Consider the following 27,359-nt stretch of genomic DNA (forward strand, 5'->3'; position numbering starts at 1 on the left):
TTCTTTTTTTTCTTTTTTCTTTCCTCATCAGACAACTGATCAAAACTGGATTCCATGTTTACATGATGAAACTGAGAAACTAGTTCGGAAGGTAAAATAAATTCTAACCCATGGATTCGATGAAAGAGCATTTTGGAAAGACTGATGATGATGATGATGATGATGGTGATGATGATGATGATGATGATGATGTTTTTTTGGTGTGTGTGCGTGTGTGCAAACATTTATGTGAATTATGTCTATTTGCTTTATTTAGGGTAAGACTCAATTACTTGAGACTTCTGAGCATAGTAAAAGTTAAAATTTCATTAAAAAAAATTAACAGACATGTAATAAACTTGATTTAATTTCAGCTAATCCGGTTAGATAATCTCTTTGCTTACTGGAATCCGAAGTCTCAGATGTATTATCTGAATGATTATGATGAATCATTGGTAAGTAAATATTTGTGTGTATACTTGTTGTATCATATTTTATATAATATTTAACTCCCAGTCAATAATCCATCCTTAGAATCAGTATTACTTCTAAACAAAGTCCAGTAGGATTTTTAGAAACAGAATTAACTGGAACATTTTTTCATAATAGTTAATGATACATTGCTTAGCCATTTTAAAATTTTATCCTGATGAGGTGTGAATCATTTATTTTTCAGTTGCTCTTAAATACTCTTGTAGATAATATAAATTTGTAGGATGAAAGTATATTTGCATAAATATAAATAAAACAATTTATCTTTTAATAGGAAGCCTTGAAAAATGGTATTGTCAATGAAAATATTGTTCCAGAAGGTTATGATTTTGGTAAGTTATTAGATAAAATAAAAATATAATTAGCAAAATTAGTACAAACTATTATGTTAACATTGTTGATATACTAGATTATTTTATATTAAATTTTCTCCTAGTTACGTGTGTGTGTATTTTTATATATATATATATGAATTTAAAATATACTTATCTTTTCAACATATTTTATTGTTGGAATTTTTGGTTACATTTCAAAACTACAGGAAAAATGTTTGACAAAAAAGAATGTTAATGTATTGTATTAAAAATTAAGGATTATTCAGTATCAATTATAGTGATATTTACCAAAACACTTCAGAATCACAAGTGCAGTTTACTATAGCTAGGTGGTATAGCCGTAGTGGTATGATCTTTCTGTTTATAAAGTGTCCAAATAATTTTTTTTTCCTGAGATGGTCTCATTCAGTAGCCCAGGCTTGCCTCAAACTTATGTCAATCTTCCTGCCTTACCCAAATGCTGAGATTAAAGGCAGGAACTACCATATCTCACTTAAAATTTTGTTCTTTTACTATTCAGTTATTTTAAGTGAGCATATATTACTCCCAGTCCCCAGCCCCCACTATGTAGTCCTGGCTGTCCTGGAACTCATTGTGTAGTTCAGGCTGGTGTCAAGTGCACAGATGATAGCTCCTCCTGCCTCTTCCTCCCAAGTGCTGGGGTCAAAGGCATGCACCTATGTGTCTGGCCTACATATTCATTTTATAATGACAAGGTAATTACTAAAATACAGAAGAAAGGAATGATTTTAAAAAACATTTTTAGCCTTGAGAATACTCAATGTCAATTGTTGATGCTTAATTAAGTTCTTGAATTTGGCTTCCTGACATTTAAGGCATAGAATATCCTTCAGAGTTTCCCTGGCATCCATGAAATACATATCCTTTATGTACTCCTATGTGCTATGTGTGCTCTTAAACCTTTTCACAATTTCCCCAACTGGCACTTCTGCCAGCTCTGGTGGTTTTGTTATTGTCTTTGTTTTTTGTTTACAGTGCTGGGGATTGATCCCAGGCAGTCACTTTGTTACTAAGCTACATGCCCAGTCCTTTGTGCCAAAATCTTATTTTCATTATTTTGAAGTTGTTTTTATTCTTAATTCTTTCTCAGAGAAAATATGAGGTCAGATAACTAACATGTTTATGATTCTCAAATATATTTAGATTTGACTTATATTTTCTGTATATTAGAGTACTGAAGAAAGAATATAATTAATAACTGTAAAAGGTGATTGGAATTACAGGATTGGCTGGTGAAAAGTAGAAAGAATGCAGATGTAGGAATAGTATGAAAGGAATGAACCCTATGTTTGAGCTAAGGATAAGTTTCTAAAGAAGACTCTCTGCCTGGCCGGGACTAAAACCCAGACCATATTGAAAACGACATGAACATTGTTGAGGTTCAGAATGTCTCTGTACTGTTATGTTAGCAAAACTTGTTAGAAATCCAACTCTAACTGAGTCTCATGAAGATGCATTTTCCTGTCTATGCTCAATGTAGGACAGGACTGTCTTGGCTGCTGTGCAGTACAAAAGGCTGATGCTGAAGAAGTCCTTTGTGCAGTAGGAACCAGAAGCCAGAGAAGCCATCTTATATCAGGGCTAGGTGTTAGTGAACTTTGCCTCTGTAGAAGCCTGTTAATTGAGTACACTGGGGTTCTTGACAGTGTAACTCTTCCGGTTGATTCTCTTAACATAGCATTAGACCTGCTGGTAAAGGGAAAAAAAATACTAAAATACTAGTGCCCTAAAACTGTTTGTTTTGTTTTCCTTTTTTTTTTTTTTTTTTTTTTTTTTTGGTTTTTCGAGACAGGGTTTCTCTGTGTAGCTTTGCGCCTTTCCTGGAACTCACTTGGTAGCCCAGGCTGGCCTCGAACTCACAGAGATCCGCCTGGCTCTGTCTCCCGAGTGCTGGGATTAAAGGCGTGCGCCACCACCGCCCGGCTTGTTTTCCTTTTTAAAGCAAGCATTGAAAAGTGAATTTGATGTTCATAAGTTGATAGCTGCATACTTGTAGGGAGGCAAGGAGGACTGGTCTGGGTTATTCCTCTTTGCATTCTACATCTTCTCCTTTCCTTTCCTTCTAGTTAATGGGAGAAATAATACTTATTTATATGCTGAGCTAGGAATGATCAAGGAGAACATGAAAAATTAGTGATTCAAGATATTTGGGAGAATTTCTGGATTGATGTGGGAGAAGGGTTTGGCATATGTTATATAAATGTAGAGTTTTTTTTTTTTTTTTTTTTGTTTGTTTTTTTAGGGACAGGACATAATCAGTTCATCTTTAAGACAGTTTTGTTGTAAGAGAAGAGTCTTGGCATTGACTGGATCAATAGAGATGTTAATAGGAGTTAATGGAGTTTTCTTCAGATTATGTATGCATGGCATTTTTAAAACATCTTAGGTACTGAAGGCATTTGAAGAAACTATGAAATAGTGGTGTAGAAGTGTGGACTGAATCCAGCATTGTTTTTGAAGTATGCTTCAAACTAGCAGCATTATCATCACTTGGAAGGTTGTTTGAAATGCACATTTCTAGGCCTCTCAAGGGCCTTTTGCATCTGACTCTCGTGTGAGGCTTGGCACTAGAGAGTATAATAAGTTCTACAGGTGATTCTGATGAGTTCTCAGGTTTGAAAACCATTGGGCCTAGAGTAGGTTAGAGACACTAAAGGGCCATGTCGTCAGATATTTTACATTTTGAAGGCCATAGATAATCTGACACATATCCCCTATGTTTCTTTGAAACAACCCTTTAAAAGTGGAAAATTCATTCTTGGCTAACTGGCCATCAAGAACAGGCTGTGCTATGATTTATTTGGTCATTGCCAATAGAAACAAATAAGTCAACCATAAACCAAAATTTAAAAATTGAAGATGGGTCTTTAGCAGGGTAAGCATAGGCACAGGGAGTGCTGTGTGATTTCCCCCTTCCCCCGTCGCATTAAGAATTCACTTAATATTTACAGTATTAAGGTGAGAATAGTGAATATGATTGTTTTGTGATCTTTTCTTTTCTAGCCACATGTGCTGTTAGGTCCATGTGTGGAGTTGGTTTTTGCTGAGCAAGTACTGATATAGTATGAAGGGCAAACTTGTTGAGGGAATGGTTGATAATAATTGATAAGAGAGTAGAATTGGAGAAGAAATGAAGAAAGGATCATCATTGGGTATGAAGTTACATTTAGTTGAAGCAAAAGGTTCTGGAGTGCTTTTCCACAGTAGACTGATTATAGGTAACAACATGTGTATTTTAGAAAGCTGAAAAGTGAGGCTAGAGAAATGGCTTAGCCTGGTTAAGAATGTTTGCTCTTTAGCCATGAGGACTGGAGTTTGGATTCTAGCACCCATGTGGGGCGGCTTACAAATGCCTGTAACTTCGTCTCTAAAGGTTCTGATGTTCTCTCTCAGCGTTGCTGAGCATTCCCAACCCCCCAACCCCCATCCCAAATAGTTTTTATTTTTTAAGTAAGGAAAAATACATTCAAATTTTAAATTATACCAATGTATAATTGCAATGTATACATATGTGAGAACAGCACATGGATCCCATTAATATGTATAACTTCTATGTTTATATCTATTAAAAACAAGGAAGAAATAAATAAAAACCTTAGTTTTAGCAGTGTAAGATTGGAACTGAAGAGACAAGTCAAGGTGAAGGTGAAGGGGAGGTGGCAGATCAGTGTTTTTTTTTTTAAGGTCCATAATGTTCAAGTATTGATTTGTTTTCTAACAATATTTATGTTTAATATATGTATAAAAGATGTTCTTGAGGTGGTTAATACAAGCATAGATTGTATTACCTTTATATACAACTTAGATTATAATTCCGTAGTTGATCCTTGTATAGATTATACTGTCACTGCTCTCCCTCTGCACATTTATTACTTTTGCTCTATCATTTGATCCAAGCAGATAATTCTGGACGAATTCATTTTCTCCCACCTATTTATGCAAATTGAAAGGAGAACATTTACAGAGAAATTATCATACAGTTGAATCAATGATATAGTCTTAATATTTCTGATATTCTTATAAAATTAAATTAAATCTAGAATTAAAATTAATTCTTCTCTACTAATTTCTGAAGAGTTTGTCTAAACACTCTGAGCAGTGTGGGTGTTTGGGACTGTGGAGAGCCTGTGAAAGAGATGCAAAGAAGTATTTCTAATTGATCTCTTTAGTGCTTGGACATGTTTGAAGTAGAACTCTAATTTTTTTTAATTTGTATTATTTTCCAGTTTTTCAACCTATATCTGCTAATGCCAAACTTCAGATGAACCGGCGATCAGATTTTGACTTTTCTGACCCCAAAATAAACCTGGAGGTTGAGTTACATACCATAGTGATTGAGTTTAATAAACCACAGGTGATTTTCTTTGATGACGTTTAGATTGTGAGTTATTGTTTGATAAAAGCAAAGTTGTATTTTCTGAAATTCATAATTACATAAGCATTCCCTTAAAAACTCAATAATTTAGCTTTTGCCTTCAATAGTGAACAGGAACCCAGAAACACTGAAAAGCTTTACCTGTGTTTCTCTAGTATTTCAGTCTCATGGAGCTTCTCGAGTCAGTTGACATGATGACACAAAACCTGCCATATAGAAAATTCAAGCCCGATGTGCCTCTTCACTACCATGCTAAAGAATGGTAAATGCTTTGGTTGTTTTGAAAGTTTTCTACAGTGTTAACTAATTTTACTATTTCCAGTACTTAAGACTGCATCACAAAACCAAAATATACCGTGTTTTTTAAAGCTATTCTAAGATTTGGTACAAACTGATTTGGAGCTAGGAATTTATGTTACTCCCTTTATGTTTTAGTGAATTGACTCAAGAAATTCTTCAAACTGTAATTTACAACTAGAAATCTTGAAATACTGTAGTTTTCATGTATTGTAGAAGAATCATTATTTTTAAAGTAATTAAAACTTACCTTGATTTGTTTTCTCGCAGTGTCCCACCCCCTCATCCCTAACCCTGTCTTTTTTTCACCCCCAGACTTCCCTATTTGACTCATTAGACCTGTATTAACTCAGCTTGAATTTTAGTAACTGAGATGGTTTGGGGAGGCTTATCCATGTTGCCTCATTTTTAAATTTAAAAATTTTGTTGTTTTTTAAGTTGTAGTTCAGTTTCTAGAACTTGTAGGGCTTTTTAAGGTAACTATTTCTATAATTATTGACTAGTTTTCCAATTATGCCTTAAGTTGTGCAGAGCTAAATTTTTTTAACAAAATTGAATATTTTGTTTCTTTTTATGTTGGGAGATATAGTAATAATTAATGGAATATTGCTGTAAGTAGAGTGTTCTGATAGAATACTGTTTCCATAGTCTCCTTATTGTAGTTATCCATGTTAGAGAAAACAAATTCAGTTGTTTTGGTATTGTTGATTTGGGTGTAAGTATGGGGTCTTTTTTTTTTTTTTTTTTAAATAGGTGGGCTTATGCTATACACGGTATTCTTGAAGTAAATGTTTGTCCCCGTTTACGGATGTGGTCATGGAAGCATATTAGAGACCATAGACAGAAAATGAAACAATATAGAGAATTGTATAAGAAAAAGTTAACAAGTAAGAAGCCATCTCCTGAAATTCTCATGTCTTTGGAGGTTAGCATTTTAAAACAATCATTGAATACTTTGCTGTGCATAACTTCTCCTTAGTCTTTTTTTTTTTTTAAATATTTGTGTTTGTGTGTGCATGCTCACTGTGGTGCGTGAAGGGAGATCAGAGGATAACTTGGAGTCCCATTTTCCTTCCTATTATGTGAGTTCAGGTCGTCAGGCTTGGTGGCAAACACCCTCACCTGCTGAGCCACCTCGATGGCCCTTCTTCCCAGTTTTTTGTAACTGCTACTTTTTAATTACTTAGTCTGCTTTTTACTGATCATATTCTGTTTCTTTTATTTGGATAGTTTTGTGCTTTTACTCTTTAGCTGTGTAATAAAGGTCCTGGTGACATTCCCTAGTGAGCTTTTGAAATTTAGATTTTTTTTTCAGTTCAAAAGGATTTGAGTTCATATACGCTGTAATGTGAAGTTTCATGTTATATCTTTTGTAAGTCTCAAAAGTGATTGCTGTATCACTTTTAAACTTCTCTGTTGATATCTGGTAGATTATGTTTCTGTTGTCATCATCTTACTGTGCATTAGTGGAGTTTCTCCGTTCTTGTAAGCTCTTTCTTATATATGTGCCTATATGTCCCTGCTCAGTCACCTGTCCTGTTTTCTCTCTGTACATCCACCTTAGTTCATCACCCTTACGTGAACTTTCCTGATTTTTTGCCAGTACAGATAATTTGTATCTTAAGTTAGTAGTACCTATAGTCTTTATCAGCAACCTGTTTAATTATCTGCCTTGAGCTATAATACTTTTATATTAGTCTTTTAGCCTTATGGCATAGTCTAAAAGGAACTTTTTTCACAAACAAGTAAAGTATAGTTTGGACAGATCAGGGCTAACTAGCTTCTTGAAAGTGGTGTAGCCATTCGGAGTCTAGATGAATTTCTAGTGGAAAATTTTGAAGATTGTATTTTTACATTTTTCTTTCAGTTTTAAGGTATAAGACTTCCTGAAGACAAGGAGTAATGAGCAATTTTTGGGTCTAGAGGCCTTTTGGGTGCTTTCATATTTCCTTATTTAGTTATGGTCTTAACCAGATTCCTCTAAGTATAGCACAATTCTGGATAGCACAATTCTGAGTTGTGCTGTTTTGTAGACTAATAGTCAGTCATAGTTGTTTGGAGGTAAAAGTTTGAACCTAAAACTTGAAAGTAATCCTGGGAAGGCGCAGATGTGATGGAAGTATAGCTCCTCTCACTTTGTGTCCATGACTGTACAGTTTGAAAAAGCAGAAAAGTTAGAGTAGTTTTTAAAAGATTTCAAGTACGTGTAAGCCTACTTGTTGAAATATCTTAATAATGATATAAACTGTACATATAAGATGAAGGATTACATTAATAATTAAAAATGGTTCTGATAGGTTTACCTTTGTTTGTAATTAAAACCCAGATGAAGACATTTTAAAGAATGCATGTATGTATCTTTTTGAACGTATCTCTAACTATATTTATAGAGATTATAACTATATTCATGATAGGGATGATTACTCTGTTTACAAGTTACTTTGTTCTATTTCCCAAGCTCCTGTATGTGTGTGTGTGTGTGTGTGTGTGTGTTTATGTAAGGAAACATTGCATCCTAGAATGTAAGAGATAACATATTGATGGTGGTCTGTTTTTTTGTTTCCCACCGTATTTCCGTAGTGTAGTAGCTTATATTCTAAAGTTGAATATGTAAAATTACTATACAGTTAACACTTTTTTGTTTATATTTTCAGGAGTTGGAGAAAACCTTGGATGTTTTTAATATAACCATAGCTAGACAACAGTCAGAAGTTGAGGTAATTTCAGATTATCATTAAATTAACAAAAAATAAATGTATTGATATGACAGGCAATATTATTAATATTGTTCAAAGTACTGTTTTATGAAGAGTTCAAATGTGCCTTTTGTGTGTTATAAAAATTTGATAGAAGTTTTTGTAACACTTGTTTAAATAAAATAAAATATTTTTAAGTAAAATTGAGCCTATGAAAATTCCAGAGTTCATATGTAGATGCAAAGCTAATACCCACTGCCTGCAATTTCTGTATCTTTTTAAGCCACAGGTAGAATCATGTGTTATTCCAAAGTCTTGTTTGGTAAATGTTAGAGTTACCATGTTATGTTGTTAGTATGTGCATTTATTCAACTCAAAATAGATTCATTTTGGAAATATCCTCCTTCCATTTCTTTTGATTGCTAAAATGAGGATAATGTGTCATCTATTGGAAAACTTGCTTATTTTAGGTAAAGAAAGCTGGATACAAGATTTACAAAGAAGGAGTAAAAGATCCAGAGGATAATGCAGGATGGTTTAGCTGGCTGTGGACTTGGTCAGAATCAAATGCTAAACAACCACTAGAAGTTAAACCTGGAAGTATGTTCTTTTCATTTTACATTAGTATAGTTAATCATCAAGTGCATAATCATAAAGTTTTTCAAAAAATTGTAGCCAGAAGCTTTCCTGTGTCCCGGCCTGCCGGTGGTCGGGACAAATCTCTCCCACTCATGTCCCCCAAGTAAACACACAGAGGCTTATATTAATTATAACTGCATTGGCCATGGCTCAAGCTTTTTGCTAGCTCTTATATCTTTTTTTTTATCTGTTTTATTCTTTTTTTTTAATTTTATTTTATTTTACAATACAATTCAGTTCTACGTATCAGCCACTAATTCCCTTGTTCTCCTCCCTCCCGCCCCCCTCCCCTTCCCCCAGCTTACCCCCTATTCCCACCTCCTCCAGGGCAAAGCCTCCCCCGAGGACTGAGATCAACCTGGTAGACTCAGTCCAGGCAGGTCCAGTCCCCTCCTCCCAGGCCAAGCCAAACGACCCTGTATAAGCCCCAGGTTTCAAACAGCCAACTCATGCAATGTAGCTCTTATATCTTAAATTAGCCCATAACTATTAATCTATGTATTGCCACATGTTTCATGGCTTTACCTGCGTCCCCTTACATGTTGCTCCTTGGGTGGCTTGCTGGCTTGTCCCATCTTAGTGACCCCCCACCCTCCTTCTTCCTGTCTTTCCTTTTGAATTTCCTGCCTGCCTCTAAGCTGCCTTGCCATAGGCCAAATGGCTCTATTTATCAACCAATCAGAGAAACACATAGTCGCAGCATACAGAAAGACATTCCCCCATCAGTAAGTATGTATTCATAGTGATAAATTGTTTAATTTATTATCAAAATTATAAAATGATTGTTGTTTTCAAATATATGTTTATAAATAGTTCAAATAATGATGCTGCAGAAAAGCTTTATATTGGGAGCACTCAGTGCAGCACATGTGGTGTGGTAATAGGTAAATATAAATCACAGAATGCTTTAAGCCACTGGAAATTTTTCTTGACGTTGCTTCTTGGAAAGATTTTTTCTTCTTCTTCTCTTTTTGGGATGTGTATGTGTGTATGTGCTATGGAGTAAGCCAAGAACCTTGCTTATACTCAGGCATGCACTGCACCACTGAGTTGCTGCCTCAACCCTTAACCATTTTAAGTAAACAGGCTTTTGTTTGTTTGTTTTGCTGTGAGGTCGCTCTGTGTTGCCATAGCTCAGTTTAATCTCCCTGTCTTTCTGACTCAGACCATGACTAGTTGGGATTACAGACAACATGCTGTTGTACCCAGTCAAGACTTTTGATTTTTACCCAAATAACGAAGATCACAGCTTTGGAGGGCTAGGGACTTGACATATGATACATCTTGGACTTATTACTTTTTGATAGTGTGGCTACGTTAGGTGTGCTAAATCTGTTTTATCCATCTGTAAATTGAGAGAAAATTAGGATAGTTTATCTACTACTTTGTAATGATTAACATAGTGCCAGTAAGTTCTTGCTTAATACAGAGACTGAAAAAATTATATTGCTAAAATTTCAGTTAATAACTTACTTTATTTAAGAATCATTTCTAAAATTGCCAACATGAATCTAATAGTTATTACTTGTAAAAGGTAATGCAATAACAATAAAATTTGTGGGCTGGCAAGATGTCCGAGTGGGTTTTGTTTTCAAATTTGGAGGTCTGAATTTGATCCTTGGGTCCCATGTAGTAGCAGAGAATCAACTTCTTAAAATTATCCTCTGATCTCCACACACACTGTTATGTGCATGCACTTACACACATACACACTAAATAAAACAAAATCCATTTTGGTTTTTCTATAAAGCCAGGTAAATTATATTTGTTTTATATTGTTAGTAATAAGACCATAAAACACTTATTTATGATTTATAGTTCTTGAAGAAATGTTGACACCTGAAGAAAAGGTTTTACTTTATGAAGCAATTGGTTATAGTGAAACAGCAGTTGATCCAACCTTGCCAAAAACAGTAAGATATTTTCTTGCTTTATATCTTTTAATGTTAGATTTGCCTGCTGTAATTCTTTCAGAAATTTTATGTTACTGATTTTTTTCTGTGGTCTTTCTTGGGTGTCTATAAATAGAGTATTACCTTAATTCCAAAAATATGAATAAAAATATTCTTTTAATTTTTAGGATTATTGTAGTGATTCTTTGGTAAATGAAGGATTGTTTTAAAAGTATCTCTGGATTTGAGAATAAAGGAGTTATGTGAATAAGATTGTTTTGTTTCTTTGTACCCCCCATCCTCACCTCTGTTTTATTATGGATCTTCTCTAGTTTGAGGCCTCGAAGCTTTTTGTTCACTTGAAAAGTATGTCTATTATTCTGAGAGAAAATCTCCGAAAGCCAGAGCTGGTAGACATTGTAGTAGAAGGCCTTAGTACTTTGATTGTGCAAAGACCAGGAGCACAAGCCATAAAGTAAGTATAAATTTATTTTCTTTCACAGGTTAAATAGCACTAATCTGAATCTAAAACACAGAGTTTCAAATGCTTTGACTATTGACAGGAAAATTCCATACCTGACTTGATGTGATGGATTGCAGTAAAAACACAGGCACACTAAAAATATTGTATACCTTTAGATTATATATGTGAGGAATATATAAAGTATAAATAAATTCGTGCTTAGATCTGGGTCCAATCCCCAAGAGACCACATCATCTACACACAAATATTCAAAAATCCCCCCAAAATCTGGAATCTGGTTCTAAGCATTTTACGTAAGGTAGATACTCAGCTTATCTCTCTCTCTCTCTCTCTCTTCTTTATCAGGCTATTTCATGAGGGCAGGGGAGGAGGACCACTTTGTGAAGCTTAGGAGTACAGATTTTCTAGCTTGGATCAGTTGACAGGTGGCACAGTGGTGACTTTAAATGGCACAGTTATGTCATGTGCTCTTTTAGTGACTAGAATGTGAACTGACAAGAATGTAGCCAAAGACTCATAGGCTGGAGGTGAGGCTTCATCCATGTCTTTGTTCAGCTTATCTAGGTTTTCACACATATGTTGTACCACGAACATCCTGGCCCATTGAATATGGTTCTGGTGTTTAAACAAAGAAAAATTTGCCTTATTTTGTGAGGACACTTAGATTTTTGAAGGGTCCTTTTAACAACATGAATATTTTAATTGTAGGTTAACTTTGAAACATTTTGTGTAGGATAAGACCTCACTATGCCAGTAATAGAGTTCTCAAACTGGTCAATAATTTTAAAATCACACAAAGCAACAACAATACCAAACATAGTAGGTGGTGCTGGGGAAACAGCTTAGTTGGTAAGTCTGCTGCACAAGCATGAGGGCGTGAGTTTGATTCCCAAAACCCTTGTAGAAAGCCGGGTGTGGTAGCAGCAGTCTGTAATCCTAGTGCTGCGGAAGTCGAGATGGAGGATCCCTGAAACTCACTGCCCATCCAGCCCTGTTGAATTGGTGAGCCCTCAGTGCCAATGAGAGACCTTGTCTCAAAAAAACAAGGTGTACAGCTTTCAGCTTTTGTCTTAAAAAGTTTCCCTTTTAAGGTTGGAGTTGAGGTTGCAGACTTTACAGCCCTTGGTGCTGTGATTTAATGCACTCTTCTGCGTGTTTAGGGACTTAGACTTTCTCCTGTACTATGGAATTTTTTAAATTTTTTGGAATTATTAATGTATTATATTCAGTAAAAAGTAACATGTTAATAAAACATAGAAGAACACTAAAGGAAAATTAAAAAGTAGTATTTGACCATACAGAAAGAAACAACAAATGTTGCCATTTCCAGCATAGCTCCAGGGACAGACGTGACCGGGGTGGTGAGGGAATGAAGAAAAGACAAACACAGACAGACAGACAAGCTGGGATTGGGAGGACAGGTCTCTTTGGTGGAGAAGCTGCAGCACCCCAGAAATTTAGTGCATATATTATATACAGTTTGAACAGAGAGGTGGGTATTGCGTGCAATTAAACAAAGGAGCAGAGTTACCATATACAGTGGAATAAGGAGGCAGGTTTACCTAACCTTAGCAGTAGCAGTTTCTGTAGGAGAGTAGTCTACAGGCTGCAAACCCAAAGGGAGAAAGAAAATCAGAACATGGAGCAGAGAGAGCTTTGCCACTCTTCTGAGCTGTAGCCACCCCTGCCCAAGGTGGAGGAGCAATGGGCTTTGCTGTTTTCCCACGGATTGACGCTAACGTCCTTGGAATAGCTGGATCTTCAACATACATTCACTTAGGACTTAACACTTTCAAAATACGGCTTTTAATCTGGGTCTACCTTTTTTTTTTTTCTTCAAAACATTCCCCTCTTTCTTGCCACTCTTTCTCCTCCTGTCTTCTTCCTTCCTTAACCCTCTCTGTTTTTTGAGATAGAGTGTCTTTGAATTCTGAATCTTCCTGCTTCAAGCCCCTCAATTCCTAGATTACAGGTGTGCATCACCATGCGTGGTATAGTTTGATAGTTTTATTGAGAACCAGTTCATATACCTGTAACTTATCTATTTAGTATATAATTTATTGGGTTTTTGCAACTGTATTACATATGCATTTTTTGCATTGATAATGTTCAAGGTTATATAGCCACCACCTGAATATAATTTCAGACATTACAATATACCATGAAGAAACTGTATATATTTTAGTGGCAGTCCCTTCCGAGTGCTTTCTTTCCTTGTCTCTGACAACTAACTTCTTTTCTTGTTTTTCTTTTTCTTTATTCTGGGGTTAGGGAGATGGCTCAGTAGATAAGAGCTTTTGATATATATACACAAGGGCCTAAGTTCTAATCCCCAGAACGCACACACACAAAAAAGGTATGAATGCATGTCCCTGTAACTCCAGTGGAGACAGCAGGTGGATCCTAGGAGCTCACTGACCAGTTTGTTTGTTTTCCTTTTTTCACTTAGCATGATATCTTTAGGGTTCATTTACATAGAATGAACTTGTAATTATTTTTTATTGCCTATATTCTATTATTTGGCTGAACCATATTTTATGTGACAGTTCTTTAACTGACAGATAACTGAGTGCGTCTATCATCGGACTACAATGAATACTTGATATGAACATGGGCAATGTTTTATTTGTATATGTGTTTTAAATTTAGGGGTTATGTACCTAGGAGCAGATTTATTGTCTTATGTGGTAACTGTTAATGTTTAACTTCAGTAGGAACTACCAGACAATTTCTCAAAGCAGGCACATTTTACATTCCTACTACCAGTGAATGAAATTTTCAACTTCTCCATATCTCCCCGATACTAGCTATTATCTGTTCTTCTGATTATGCTATCTTAATAAAAAGTGGTATCTCAGCGTGGGGCTAATTTCTGTTTATCGATGACTAATGATTTTAGACTGTAGTGCTAAGTTTCTTCAGTCCCACCTGGCCCCGTGGTCCTGCAGCCACTTATAATCATTCAGAGGCTTAATATTATTTACAAACTGTATGGCCTATGGCAGGCTTCTTGCTAGCTAGCTCTTTCATCTTAAATGAACCCATTTTTAATCTGTGTTTTGCCTCATTGCCGTGGTGTTACTGGTCTGCTGGCATCTTGCTTCTTCTTCAGTAGTGACTGATGTCTCTTCAGACTCCGCCTTTCTCTTTCTGTGTCTCTCTCTCCTTGGATTTCCCGCCTGCTTCTAGGCTGCCTTGCCATAGGCCAAAGCAGCTTATTTATTAACCAATGGAAACAACATATATTCACAGCATACAGAAAGACATCCCCCAGCATTAGAATTTTTTCTGTATTTGTCCATTTTATGTTCATGTTCATACCTTGTTTGGAGAAATGACCTTTAAGCTTTCTCTCCCTTTTTATTTGATATGTCTTGATTGGCGTTCTTAACAGTTCTTTATGCATTCTTGTTATATATCTTTTTTCATCTTTCTCTCTCTGGTGGGGATCAAATTCAAGGCTATGTTTATGCTCGGCAAGTATTTACACCTAAACTATAGCCTTTCCCCAAGATTTTATATATGTATGTATGTATATGTGTGTATGTATGTATATATGTGTATAGGTATGTATACATGTATGTATGGGTTTGGGGGTGCTAAGGATTGAACCCAGGGTACTTCACATTGTAGGCAAGTTTTGTAACCACTCAGCTACACCCTTACCCTTACAGGTAAAATAATCTCATTTTTTTTCTATTTGGTACAGTTTCTTTTTATTATATCTCTTGTAGCAATTTTTTTTTAAATTTTGACCTACTTTGATTTACTTGGACTTAGTTTGTTATGTATGCATTTTAGTATATCCAAGAAGTTTTGCTTAACCAAGGGTACAATGAATCTCTTATATATTCCTATAAGTATTTTATAATGTTACCTCTTTAAATTTAGGTTATATGCCCCTCTTCAAGTGCAGATACCAAATACCAGCTATCATAGCATTTTAATATAAAATTTAGCATGAATATGGCTCTTAGTGAAGTAATCCATTAAAATTCATAGGAATTATATATTTTTCTCTTAAATGATCTGAGTTATAGGAAATGCAAAGAAAAATGTCTTTACTATGTTTTATAATTGTCCAGTCTAACAAATTATTTAAAATTATATTGATTCCTAACTTCTCTTCTTTTCTTTTATACAGATTTGAAACCAAGATTGATTCATTTCATATTACTGGTTTACCAGATAATTCGAAAAAACCCCACCTACTGTCTTCATTGGATGATATGTCACTCTTCCAGATTACATTTGAAACAAATCCTTTAGATGAAACCGTTGCTCAGAGGTGCATCATAGAGGCTGAACCTTTAGAGATAATTTATGATGCAGTAAGCATTTTCTGTATTACTAAGTTTAAGTGTGTTTTCATTTGCTTTGAGTTTGTGTTTTATGCCAGTGGTGCTTATTTTAACAGAGGACAGTCAATAGTATAGTGGAGTTCTTCAGACCTCCAAAAGATGTCCACCTAGAACAGCTTACTTCAGCAACTTTGACAAAACTTGAAGAATTTCGAGATAAAACAGCAACAGGTAAAGTAATTTGTGGATTAAATAAAATATTAAAATTGTACTTTAAATGTATTTCTAGACTGGATATAGTGTAGTAGAAACTAATCTGGTGCTTTTGCCAGGTAGATAGAACAATAATAATTTTTTTACACAGCTTATATTTAATAATCATATTTAAGTTAATTGAAAAATTTTCATTTAGTTATTTAGATCTCTTTTTAAGTAATAGGCTTCCTGTTTTCATTCTTTTACAATGTATTCCAGAGTTTGGTAGATTAGGTTGAGAAATAAAAGTCCTATCTTCTTCTATTCTCAAGGAGAATAAAAGGTGTCATTATGTATTTATAAGGTATTTTTTGGTTTGAATTTGCTAATACATTTTCATGTTTACTTATTATTTATTTGTGCTTATTCTTCTACTCTTTCTTACAATCTCAGATTCCATTCATGGTTCAAATTCCTGAATTCTGTTCCAGCTCATGTAGTAGCATATGCAGTAGAAGCCCAAAACAAAGTATTAAGTAAAGCCTCTTTTTCAGTCTATTCCTCTTATTATGTAGAGACAGACAGATAGATACTTACAAGTAAATGTGAATTCATTGTATTTAAATCCAGTAGCCAGTCAGATTTAGATTTTTTTATCTTCAAGACATTTTTCCTAAGTCTTATTACTCAACAGAAAGTACTAAAACAGTAAATGTCTGCTGTATAAAATTCAAATATTATAAAAATGTATTTTGGAAAACGTAAGTCTCCTGCATTTTACCCTTATAATTTGAAGCTTGTTTTTCCTTTGCTATACTAGTAGAGGCATTTGTTATTTAGAATAAAAATATTCAGTATTCAGGCTGATCTCTGTAAGTTAGATCACAGCCTAGTGTTTACATCCAAATTCCAAGCCAGTAAAGACTACAGAATGAGTCCTTCTTTTAGAAACAATTATGAAAATATTTTTGAAGTTGGAAAGCTACTAGTATTCTTAAATTAATTTTTAACATTTAATATATTTTTTTATTTTTTAGAAAACTAAAATGAACTTATTTTGGACTGGACTGATAACTCTTATCTCTTTGGTTATTTTCTTTTTTCCCCTTCATTTTCTTCTGTATTAGTTTTTGTTGCATTTGCCTCTATTAATTTTCATGTCAGTCTGAGTTTTCTGTAGTGATTCTATTTATACTATCATGTCTTGAACTGTTTTCATATTTCATTCTACTCTTTGTGTTTTCACAGGTTTCATTAATGGATTTATTCATATTGCTCTTTAAAGCCCTTGGAACATATTCATAATTGCTATTTTCAATTCTGTCTTATTCTTCAGCTATACTACATTTCTCAGAGTTCTGATTAGAGATACGTTGTCTTGGCCATTACTGTGTTTTTGTACTAGTGTCTAGGCATCTGGTTTTGTGACAACTGAGGTGATTTTAGGTGTTGAATCTTGTTTTGTCTTTATTAGGTGGTTGTTCCATTCCTTGATTTCTGTTGCCCTCTCTGGATCTTAGGAATGTGTGATGGCTGTATGTTGCCTGATAAAGGGTGCTTTCTCAGGTCAGTGGGTGGCAGAGAGGAATAGAGGTCTGCTAGTAGAAAAGGCTGGCGGAGCATCAGGAAAGAGCTAAGGGGAATTTTTTCACACCTTAAAGTAGGGTTCCCATGAAACTGGAGGTGTGATGGGAAGAGGGGGTTCTGTCAGTAGGTTGTCTTGAGAGACAGGGATGATAGAGCTGGGGGACCCTGGGTATGACCCAAGAGTTGGAGTCTTCAGTAAATGGAATTTAGGTTGGAGGAAAGGTCCCTGTAAGAAGTTGTTATTTGGCTGAGGGTGATGCTGAAGATGAAGGACAGGAAGGATAGTGTGATTCACTTAGGTGCATCCCTGCCAGATGTGGCCACTGTGGGTGTGTGGCAGAGAGTATATATCTAAATACAGATGGCTGACACAAAGCGATGAGGGAGCAAGGAAAGCTGAATCCACAGCAAGGTTTGGAGAAGTCCTCAGGGATTGTAGTTAGGGAAGAGAGGCCTGGATGAGCAGCAGTCTGCTACAGGTCTGAGGAGGAGATGGGAGATTGTAGTAGAGGACAGGAAGGAGAGTGGAAATCGCCTACTGGAGTCCATGCCAAGTGTGGCCGATATAATTCTTAGTTTTAATCAACTTCACAATCCCATACTTATGCCAGATATAAAACTGAAATGTATCTACTCCATTCCGTAGACAGAAGCTGAAGAGTAATTTGAACAGATGATGTTTGTGTAATGAATTTTTAGCCATAATGAGGGATTGTCATACTCACTTAAAACGTAACTTTGAAGGTGACAGGAAGAGCACTTACAAAGAATATTACAACTGAGATACTGTTCACTAGGAATCCATCTTTCCAAAGACTCAAGTCCAGTCCTTATTGGAGAAGGCAACAGGTGTGACTTACTAAATGGCATTGTGGTTTCACGTTGGCAAAACTTTCTGGAAATCTTTCCTCAGGTATGGGAAAGGCGTTCTTGAGACAAAGTCTCATTACGTGTATTTTATCCAAAACTACCTGAGGAGGTTCTGAAGAAAGGTGCTGGCTCTAAAGTACTTTGGTCCTCCTGTCCTGCCTGGTCTAACATTGGAGAAAGCCTCACTGTTGCTGAGAGAACACCCAGGAAGTGATACCCTTTCCTCCTGTGGTGCGGTGTCCTTGTTTTGTCTTCAGTGCTAAGGAAAAACATTTACAATCTTCAGATCCACCTTTATAAAGCAAGCAAGTGGATGAATTTGGAGCCAGCCGAGGTAGGAAACAGATCATTAACAGACCCAAATGCTGTCAGAGCATTGAGATTGTTGGTTAGCCTGATTTAGTTTTAGAATCAGGACTAGAGAATGTCTCACTGAAGTAGTGTGAAGACCACATAGCTTTATATTCATGGTCCACCTAGCTTAAAGAGCCTTTGAGACAGTGGTCAACCTTGGAATATTCTAACTTGGGAAATGATTGGGGGAAATGTGAAGAACTATGTTTTGAGTCTGTTCCTCTACTATGTCCCAAGTTTATTGGATGATTGTCAGAATTCTTTGATCTATTACTCTGCAGTTGTTCCTGGCCTTCACTTCCCCTTTTCTTACCATTTGAAGAACTTTTTACCTGAATCTGCTTTAGATAGGTTATTGGAAGTGCTAAGACCCTTTCTTCTTTCTATTAAGCAGTCTTGTATCACTTGCCTAGAGAAGACCTTTGGAATTTCTTTAAAATGACAGTTTTTATATTTCTTTCTCACATTTTCAGGAAAATAAGTAGCCAATATAGGCTACTTATTCTATACATATATAAGTATATATTTTAAACAGTGTTTATCATCATTACTATTATTTTGAGACAAAATCTTACTGTGTAGCATGAGCCTAAAACTATCCTTCATTCTCAGTCTCCCAAGTGCGGGAATTATAAGTGCACCACCACAACTAGAAAATTATTATCAATTTAATATTCTCTTTTTCTTTCACATGCATATCAAGCTAATGATTGCTGTATTTGATACTGGGTATCTGGTTTTTAAGCTTTATTTTTCTCTGTCATTGTATATATAATACATACTTAATTATTAAAGGGACTGACTTTATTTCAAACATACATTCTTAATAAATCCTTAGTCTTAAAAATTATACTAAGTATGCTGAATAAGTATACTAGATATTCCTACATTTATGCACTTTCTACTTTAAACCTTCATAATAATAAATTAATATGGCATTACAAAACATTAAATTATTTCTTTGGAGGATTTACGTTTGAGAAACGAAAGAAGTAGGTCATAATAATAGGAAATAAAGGAGTTCCAAATAGAAATGTGAGCTCTTCAAGTATTGAACTTTCCGAATCAGTTCTTTATAAAAGTTGTAAGACATTAATGACTTTTCTTCTCATCTCACATTCTGGTGATATTTCCTAACCTAGGCATAATCTGACAAAAAGAAATTACGTCTGCTCTTGACCTGTGTAGCAGGACTTACGCATGCACTATCCTTTTCATTATATTATTTTTCATTATAATTAAGGTGAAAAATCTGGTTGTGCTGGCTAGTTTTATGTTAACTTGACACATTAGTAGAGACATATCTAGGAAGAGGGACTCTTGATTGAGAAAATGCCTCCATAAGATTGGCCTAGAGGTACGTCTGTGGGGTATTTTCTTGTTTGGTGATTTGTGTGGGAGGGCCTAGCTCACTGTGGATTGTGCCACCCTTTGGCAGGTGGTCCTGGGTGCTATAAGAAAGAAAGCTGAGCTATCCATGAAGAGCAAACCAGTCCTCCATGACCTCTGCTTTGGTTCCTGCCCTGACTTTCTTTCATGATGGACTTTGATAAAAAAAATAAACCCTTTCCTCACCAAGTTGCCTTTGTTCATGGTGTTTTATTATAGCAACAGAAATGCTAAATACGACACTGGTTAAATAATTCTTTTGTTGTTTTTGTCTTTGTGGAGCTAGGTATCTTTCTACCCAGCTATTATATCCTAAATTGTTATAGATCGGAGTGTCTTTTATTTGCTTAAGCTGACTTAATGACTGTTTGTAGATAGAATATAGATAATTAGGCTTACAATATGATACTGGACTTAGAAAAATAAATTAGATGAATTTAGTATGCTAATTATATGCATAGGAATGAATTAAATTTATTAGCATATGATGGCCTAAGTGAATGAAATATCTAAGTAATAGAGAAACTGGGTTTGTTGCCTTTCCTGGTTTACATGTGATTTTGCGGAAGGTGAATTAATGACTGAGGTGTTTTCGCTTGTCATAAAATTAGGCTTTGTATCGCTGTTTAGTATGGTAGGAATAGATGTTATTAGATTTGTGAATTGTGAAGAAGTTACACAAATTCTAATAGCAGATACAAGTAAACGCTTTCTACCATTTATTATTAATGTATTTTTAAAAGGTTTGTATTTTTCCTTTCATTTCACCTAAATTAACTATCTGGTTTAAAAACATTTTTTTTTTTTTTTTTGGTGGTTGTAGATGTGAATCAGTTGATAACACTTACTTCACAAGCATGAGGACATGTGTTGGATACCCAAAACCCATTTAAAAAGCCAGATGTGATTGTGTACCCCTGTAATCACAGCAATAGTGAGATGGGGTGGGGGAAAAAGATGGCCCCTTGGAAACTAACCTAGCCTACCTGGTCATGATACAGGCCAGTAAGAGACCTTGCCTCAAAAGTGGAAGTTGTCTGTGGATCAGTAGCAGAAATGGTCCTCTAACCTCTTCAACCAACATGCTATGCACCCATCCCCATCCCAGTGGCTCAGAGGATTAAGAGCATTTTATGGTCTTCTAGAGGACTCGAATTCAGTTTCCAGCACCACTTGAGACTCTAGCTACAAGAAATCCAGCATCCTTTTCTTGTCTCCATGGGGACCTTGCAGGCACATATTCACACTGACATATAAACATAAGTAAAAATAAAAGATTTTTAAACTCCCTCCCCAAAGACCCCATTTATTTTTTTGGGGGGGGGGTTATTAATCCTGTTCTTTAATTAGTTTTGTGTGTATATTGACCAGTAAAAGATGTAAACTTATATTGTAAATTCTTTGCTCTAGGGTATTTTTGGTTTGTATTTTTTGTTTTTTGACACTGGGTCTCACTGTGTAGCCCTGGATGGTTGAGAACCAAACTTGTAGATCAGGCTGTCCCTGAACTCACAGAGATCAGCCTCAATTGCCCCAATAAAGGTGTGTGCCACCGCACCTGGCTTTTCTCTAAGGTGTGTTAAAATCGGTACTGACTTTATGGAATTTTAAATTGCATTATCAATTCATGTTTGTTGATTCTCTGCTTTATTTTCATAAAGTAAGTTGTGAAACGTACTCATTGCAAGACTTTAATCTTTTTGCAGGTTTGCTGTATATTATTGAAACACAGAAAGTTCTTGATCTCAGAATTAATGTGAAGGCTTCCTATGTTATTGTCCCACAATATGGGAATTTTAGCCCTACATCAAATCTACTTCTCTTGGATCTTGGTCATTTAAAGGTATACACTAATAATGTTTGATTGATATGTCATTTGTGATATTCTTTTGTTTAAAATGTACCTTGATTTTATTAAGATTTATATATTTTTCATGTGTGAGTGTTTTTCTGCATGTATGTAGTTATATATACCAGATGCGTGCACTGCTTAAGGAGGCCAGAAGCGGGTCCCAGATCTCCTTGAGCTAGAGTTACAGGTTGTTGTGAGCCACCATGTGGGTACTGGGAGCTGAACTCAGGTCCTCTGCAAGAGCAGCAAGTGCTCTTAACTGTGGAGCTGTCTTTCCAGCCCGAGAATATGCACTGATTTTTAGATAGTTCAATTTGGTTTATTGATGTTTAAATATATAGCAGTACAAGGATTTGAGAAACAATCCTTGTGGTTAGTGAATAAAGTTTCATTTCATCAGGTAGTTCTTTTTCCTCACTGTATTTTCAAAATCCAAATTTTCATTTTAACCTAAAAGCCAGTGGTAGATGTTAAGAATTGTATTTATAGACTTGTTTGCCATACTCAAGTGTTTTATTCTTCAATTTAAATCTTATTTGATTAAGTGTACAGAATGGGGACAGTTTTGGAAGTAATCTTTCTGAAGTTTTTACATATATAAGTTGAGTAGAAACATTCTTTTTAGATTTCTACATCTAAACCATTCAGTATAGTACCCATTAGTGTCATGTAATTATTAAAGAAAAATTAATTAAAAATGAATTCAACTTTTGTTAAGTGCTTAAGTACTAGTCAGAGCTGGTTAGTGGCTGCTGTGATGGACAGTCCAGATGCAAAGTGTTTTTATCATCATTACCATTCTGCTGCTCACAGCCATTAAATGTAGAATACCTCCAGAAGTCTGCAGATAGCTTTGGATACCTAAGAACTTGGTTCTTTTCCTGTTACATTGCACTTGGTATATATTTATATTATAGATATATAATTTGATTTTTATCATGAAATTATTTCAAAGACAATTTAAGAATATAAGGATCAAGAGTTTTAAATATTTAATTTTGTGACATTAGCTAATTTGTTTTACCTGTTATCTAAAATTTATTACGTTATAGAGATAATATTTTTAAAATATTTTAAAATTATTTATAATTTTATGTGTATGGGTATTTTGCCTGCATTATATATCTGCTCACTATTTAAGCGCTTGGTGCCTACATAGGCCAAAAGGAGGTATTGGAAGGGATTGTGAGCTGCCACATGGGTTCTAGGAATCAAACCCATGTCCTTTGGAAGAACAGTCAGTGCTATTAACTACTGAGTCATTTCTCCAGCTCCAATCTTTTTATTTTTATGTTTGTTTTTGAGATAACGTCTCACTACGTAGCCCTTGTAGCCTAGAACTTACTGTGTAGACCAGGCTAGCCTCTATCTCAAAGAGATCTGTCTGCTTCTGCTCTCCTGAGTGCTGGAATTAAAGGCATATGCCACTATACCTGGTGAGATAATCATTTTTGACAGTCTACTCCCTATGAGCTATATGAAACAAAGTAAAAAAATGTTTATATATATGTATGCATGTATTTACATTTAAAAAAAATTGTATACTGCTTTGGAGTGATCGCTGGAATATTTAAGAAAAAAATAGTGTGCACAGTATTCCATGAAAGGGGAGATAAAAAAAAATATGGCATGCTTGGAGCTACATAACAGACAGAGATAATAAGCCCTGTTCTTTTATTACATAGCTACTAAAAATCTGCTATTAGACAATAAAAACAGCCACACTTTTCTCATGGTCTTGTTCCTAATGAGTTTTCTTTAGATTTTAAGTTTTTGTAAAGATGTATTATTTTCTAGGACTATCTTGGTTCCCCTCTTTTGATATAAATAAAAAATATAACTCACCATATGAATGTCATCTTATACCTATCTTTGTTTGTACGTCTCATGGATAAGGATCTTTTTAATAGCTGTATATGTCCGTCTGTGAATTTATCCTGTCCTATTAAATTTTTATGTTAGAGAGCTAAGCAGTAATTTCATTTTGAAGTACTTTACATGGTCTAAACTATTAAAATTAACTTTAAGGTGACAAGTAAAAGTCGATCAAGATTACCAGAAATGAAACTAAGTGGGGCCAGCCTTGAAGAGATAATGCATAGAGCTTATGATTCTTTTGATATTCAGCTTACAAGCATACAGTTGCTTTACAGTAGAGTGGGTAAGTACAAGAGATGTAATGATGATTTTTTTTTTAACTAGTGATTAAGTAGGTTTTTTAGATACTCTGAAGATATGCCTGAAGACTTTCCCTCTACGTGATTGCTTCCTGTATTTGAGTTAAAATTAACAGTTAATATTGCATAGTGAATGAAAGATAGTTGATTGTGAAAGTGTGACACCTTAAGCACAATCCCACTGCTTCAGAATAGCCATTCATTGAGATATATGACTGAGTATGTGTGTTTGATTGGCTGTGTTAATCTAGCTGAGTGATTGATTACTCTAGCTGAGTAATTTAGTGAGTGATTTCTTTGTAAGTTAATTACAAATGATTTTATTTAAATACAAAAACAAATATTGACTACTAACTAAACAAAAAACGACTACTAGCGTTTTCCTGGTTTGAAACCAGAAAATTTTGTTACCCAGTCCATCCAGCTAAAACTAGATGTGTGTATGTGTGTGTGTGTGTGTGTGTGTGTGTGTGTGTGTGTGTGTGGGTGGTGGTGGTGGTGGTGGTGGTGGTGGTGGTGGTGGTGGTGGTGGTGGTGGTGGTGGTGGTGGTGGTGGTGGTGGTGGTGGTGCAGACACTTGCTCATTAGGCTAAGATGGCTCATTGGTGAACTCTAAAGATCTGTCCATTGCCACCTTCCTAGGGCTGGGATTTCAAGCATGAACCACCATGCCTGTCTTTTTTTTGTTTTTTTTTTGTTTTTTTTTTTTGGTTTTTCGAGACAGGGTTTCTCTGTGTAGCTTTGCGCCTTTCCTGGGACTCACGTGGTAGCCCAGGCTGGCCTCGAACTCACAGAGATCCGCCTGGCTCTGCCTCCCGAGTGCTGGGATTAAAGGCGTGCGCCACCACCGCCCGGCTTTGTTTTGTTTTTTTAAGTGGGTACTGGGAACCAAACTCATCCTTAATGGGCAAGCTTTACAAAATGAGTTATCTCCCTAGACTGGCTGCATTTACATCAAAGGCTCTAAATTAACTATTCACTCACTCACATGTGACTGTTAACATTGCAGTGAATGTTTCAGGTCATATGTTTTGTAGGTCTAGGTATGAATTTCAGCTTTTGCCTTAGCATTTTGACTATAGGAAAGTTTTGATCTTGTTTTCTAAAATGTAATAATTACAATCCCCGGGAGAATTAAAGTTTAAACATTGCCTAGAACAGTGCTAATTAAAAATCTTGAATAAATGATGGCATTTATTAGTAATTATCAAATGCACTTACATTTATCTGCCCTTTTCATTGCCTTATAGTGACATTGTTTTGGTGGTAGAATATCTGCTTGGCATAAACTATGCTGCCTTTTAAAAAACAGGCCTTTTTCTTTTGTAATAGAACATTGTATTGTAAAGCAGCTTTGAGAAAAAAGAATGGAAATGTAAAGACTTTAGATATATATGTCCTTTAGATAATTTTAGGATTTGTATGTTATAAAGATTATGCTAATAATAAACATGAACTCTTTCTGTGATTAGGTGATAATTGGAAAGAAGCTCGAAGGCTCAATGTATCTACACAGCATATTTTGACACCTATGCATGTCAATATAGAACTCTCTAAAGCCATGGTTTTCATGGATGTCAAGATGCCCAAGTATGTATTACATATTATCCTTTTAACGTAATTGTAGATTTTCTCAGTAAGTCTGTAATGAAAGAAATGCTATAATTCATTGAGTTTATTACATCTATACATATACCGTTTGCCACTGATGCCATTTTTAATAAGTAGTTCAGTGGTGTCTTAGTAAATTCAGCCATCATCACCATCTATCTCTAGAACTTTAACAATCTTCCAAACTGAATTTCATACTCACTAAATAATAACATTCCATTCTACTCTGCCTTTTGCCCCTTGCTACCAAACCCCCTTTACAGTTTATCTTTATGAATTTGATGGTTTTAGGTACTGGATAGAAGTAAAATCATTTAATATTTGTCCTTTCTTATCTATATTACTTCACTCACAGTCTACTTAGGGTTCATCTATGAAATATATGATGAATAATGTTTTCTAGTCCTTTTTTTTTTTTTTTTTTGGTTTTTAGAGACAGAGTTTCTCTGTGTAGCTTTGCGCTTTTCCTGGAACTCACTTTGGAGACCAGGCTAGCCTCGAACTCACAGAGATCCGCCTGCCTCTGCCTCCTGAGTGCTGGGATTAAAGGAATGCGCCACCACCGCCCAGCCTAGTCCTCTTTTAAAAGCAGAATTTTTATTGATTCCTGCCTGGTTCTATCCATTCTTGAAAGTAGAGTGGAAGTTTACTACTATTGCTAAAAGTCTCTTTCTTCCCCTTAGTTCTTTCAGTATTTAATTCACTAAACTCTGATGTTTGGTATGTATATGTTCTTAATTGTTAACATATTTTTGTTAAATTTGTCCTTTTATTTCATTAGAAAGCATTCTTTTCAAAATCTTCAGTAATAGTTTTTGACTTGTAATCTTTTTTACTGCAGGCATCCCTCTCATGTTGATTGTTTAGGATATCTATTTTAATACTTACCTTTTGACATAAATATTTTTTTTAAAGTGAATCTTCTGTCATGATAGCATATAGTTGGATCTTGTTTTTTTATCAATTCTGTCAACTGATGTCTTTTGAGAAGTTTAAAACACTTTTATCTACACACTGATATGGCAGGACTTGTTAGTTTGTTTTCTGTATGTTTTATAGCTTGTTTTCTCTCGTTTCCTCTGATGGCCTTTCTTTGTGTTTGGTAGATATTTGTTCCAACAGTTTTGATTACTTTCTCATTACCGTTTTTGTATACTTTGCGAATGTTTTATTTTGTTATCATAGAGATTAAATATAATATCTTAAACATTTTACCATTTTCTTAAAATGGTACCATGTTAGTCTCATTTACGAGCAATATCTACTTTTTCTGCACCAATTAACATAGACTTATTTTTATGTCTTAATTTCTGTAGAAAATGAAAAGTAGTCAAAGCCCAAATCATAACCCTTTTTTATATTTGTCCATGCAGTTACCTGTACTGTGATGGTTAACTAGACAGATTTAAGACAATAAACGGAAGCATGCTATGTAGTAGATAACATTTTGATGCCTAGTCTCTTCACATTGTGCATCTTGCATATTTAAGAAAGGAAAAGGTTTTGATGCATCAATTGAATTGATCTGCAGCTATGTAATTAAGTTAAACCACAGTGTATGGAAATGAATACAAATACTTAGGTTATTAAAAATAAAACTTAGGACTTCTCTGAAGGAATTCAGGGACATTTTTAGAAACCAATGTTTGACAACCAAAGTGTATAATTTGAAAAAAATCAATTTTAGGGAAAAATTTGGATAAAACCAATGAGTTAAAACATTCTGTGTGAGGATCAGACCTTTTAAAAAATTCTTGTGTGAGTGTGTATGCACATGAATGTTTGTACATGTGGGCATACACGTGTGTGGAAG

General features: G+C 35.1%; 1 protein-coding gene across 5 annotated transcripts in view; it reads left to right on the forward strand.

The window, feature by feature from the left end:
- The window catches only part of Vps13a (vacuolar protein sorting 13 homolog A), a 216,783-nt gene that overhangs the window by 34,928 nt on the left and 154,496 nt on the right, over positions 1-27,359 (forward strand). For all 5 annotated transcript variants that reach the window (XM_052713824.1, XM_052713819.1, XM_052713820.1 and 2 more), the window contains exons 8-22: positions 32-91; positions 354-434; positions 746-803; positions 5,054-5,181; positions 5,358-5,464; positions 6,253-6,424; positions 8,154-8,216; positions 8,666-8,795; positions 10,653-10,747; positions 11,059-11,201; positions 15,355-15,541; positions 15,628-15,742; positions 21,613-21,749; positions 23,787-23,919; positions 25,408-25,525. In XM_052713824.1, the coding sequence (XP_052569784.1) occupies positions 32-91; positions 354-434; positions 746-803; positions 5,054-5,181; positions 5,358-5,464; positions 6,253-6,424; positions 8,154-8,216; positions 8,666-8,795; positions 10,653-10,747; positions 11,059-11,201; positions 15,355-15,541; positions 15,628-15,742; positions 21,613-21,749; positions 23,787-23,919; positions 25,408-25,525 (1,727 nt within the window). The remainder of the gene's footprint in view (positions 1-31; positions 92-353; positions 435-745; positions 804-5,053; positions 5,182-5,357; positions 5,465-6,252; positions 6,425-8,153; positions 8,217-8,665; positions 8,796-10,652; positions 10,748-11,058; positions 11,202-15,354; positions 15,542-15,627; positions 15,743-21,612; positions 21,750-23,786; positions 23,920-25,407; positions 25,526-27,359) is intronic.

Source organism: Peromyscus californicus, unplaced genomic scaffold, assembly GCF_007827085.1.
Source record: "Peromyscus californicus insignis strain IS unplaced genomic scaffold, ASM782708v3 Scaffold_4__1_contigs__length_199733344, whole genome shotgun sequence".
Lineage (NCBI taxonomy): Eukaryota > Metazoa > Chordata > Mammalia > Rodentia > Cricetidae > Peromyscus > Peromyscus californicus.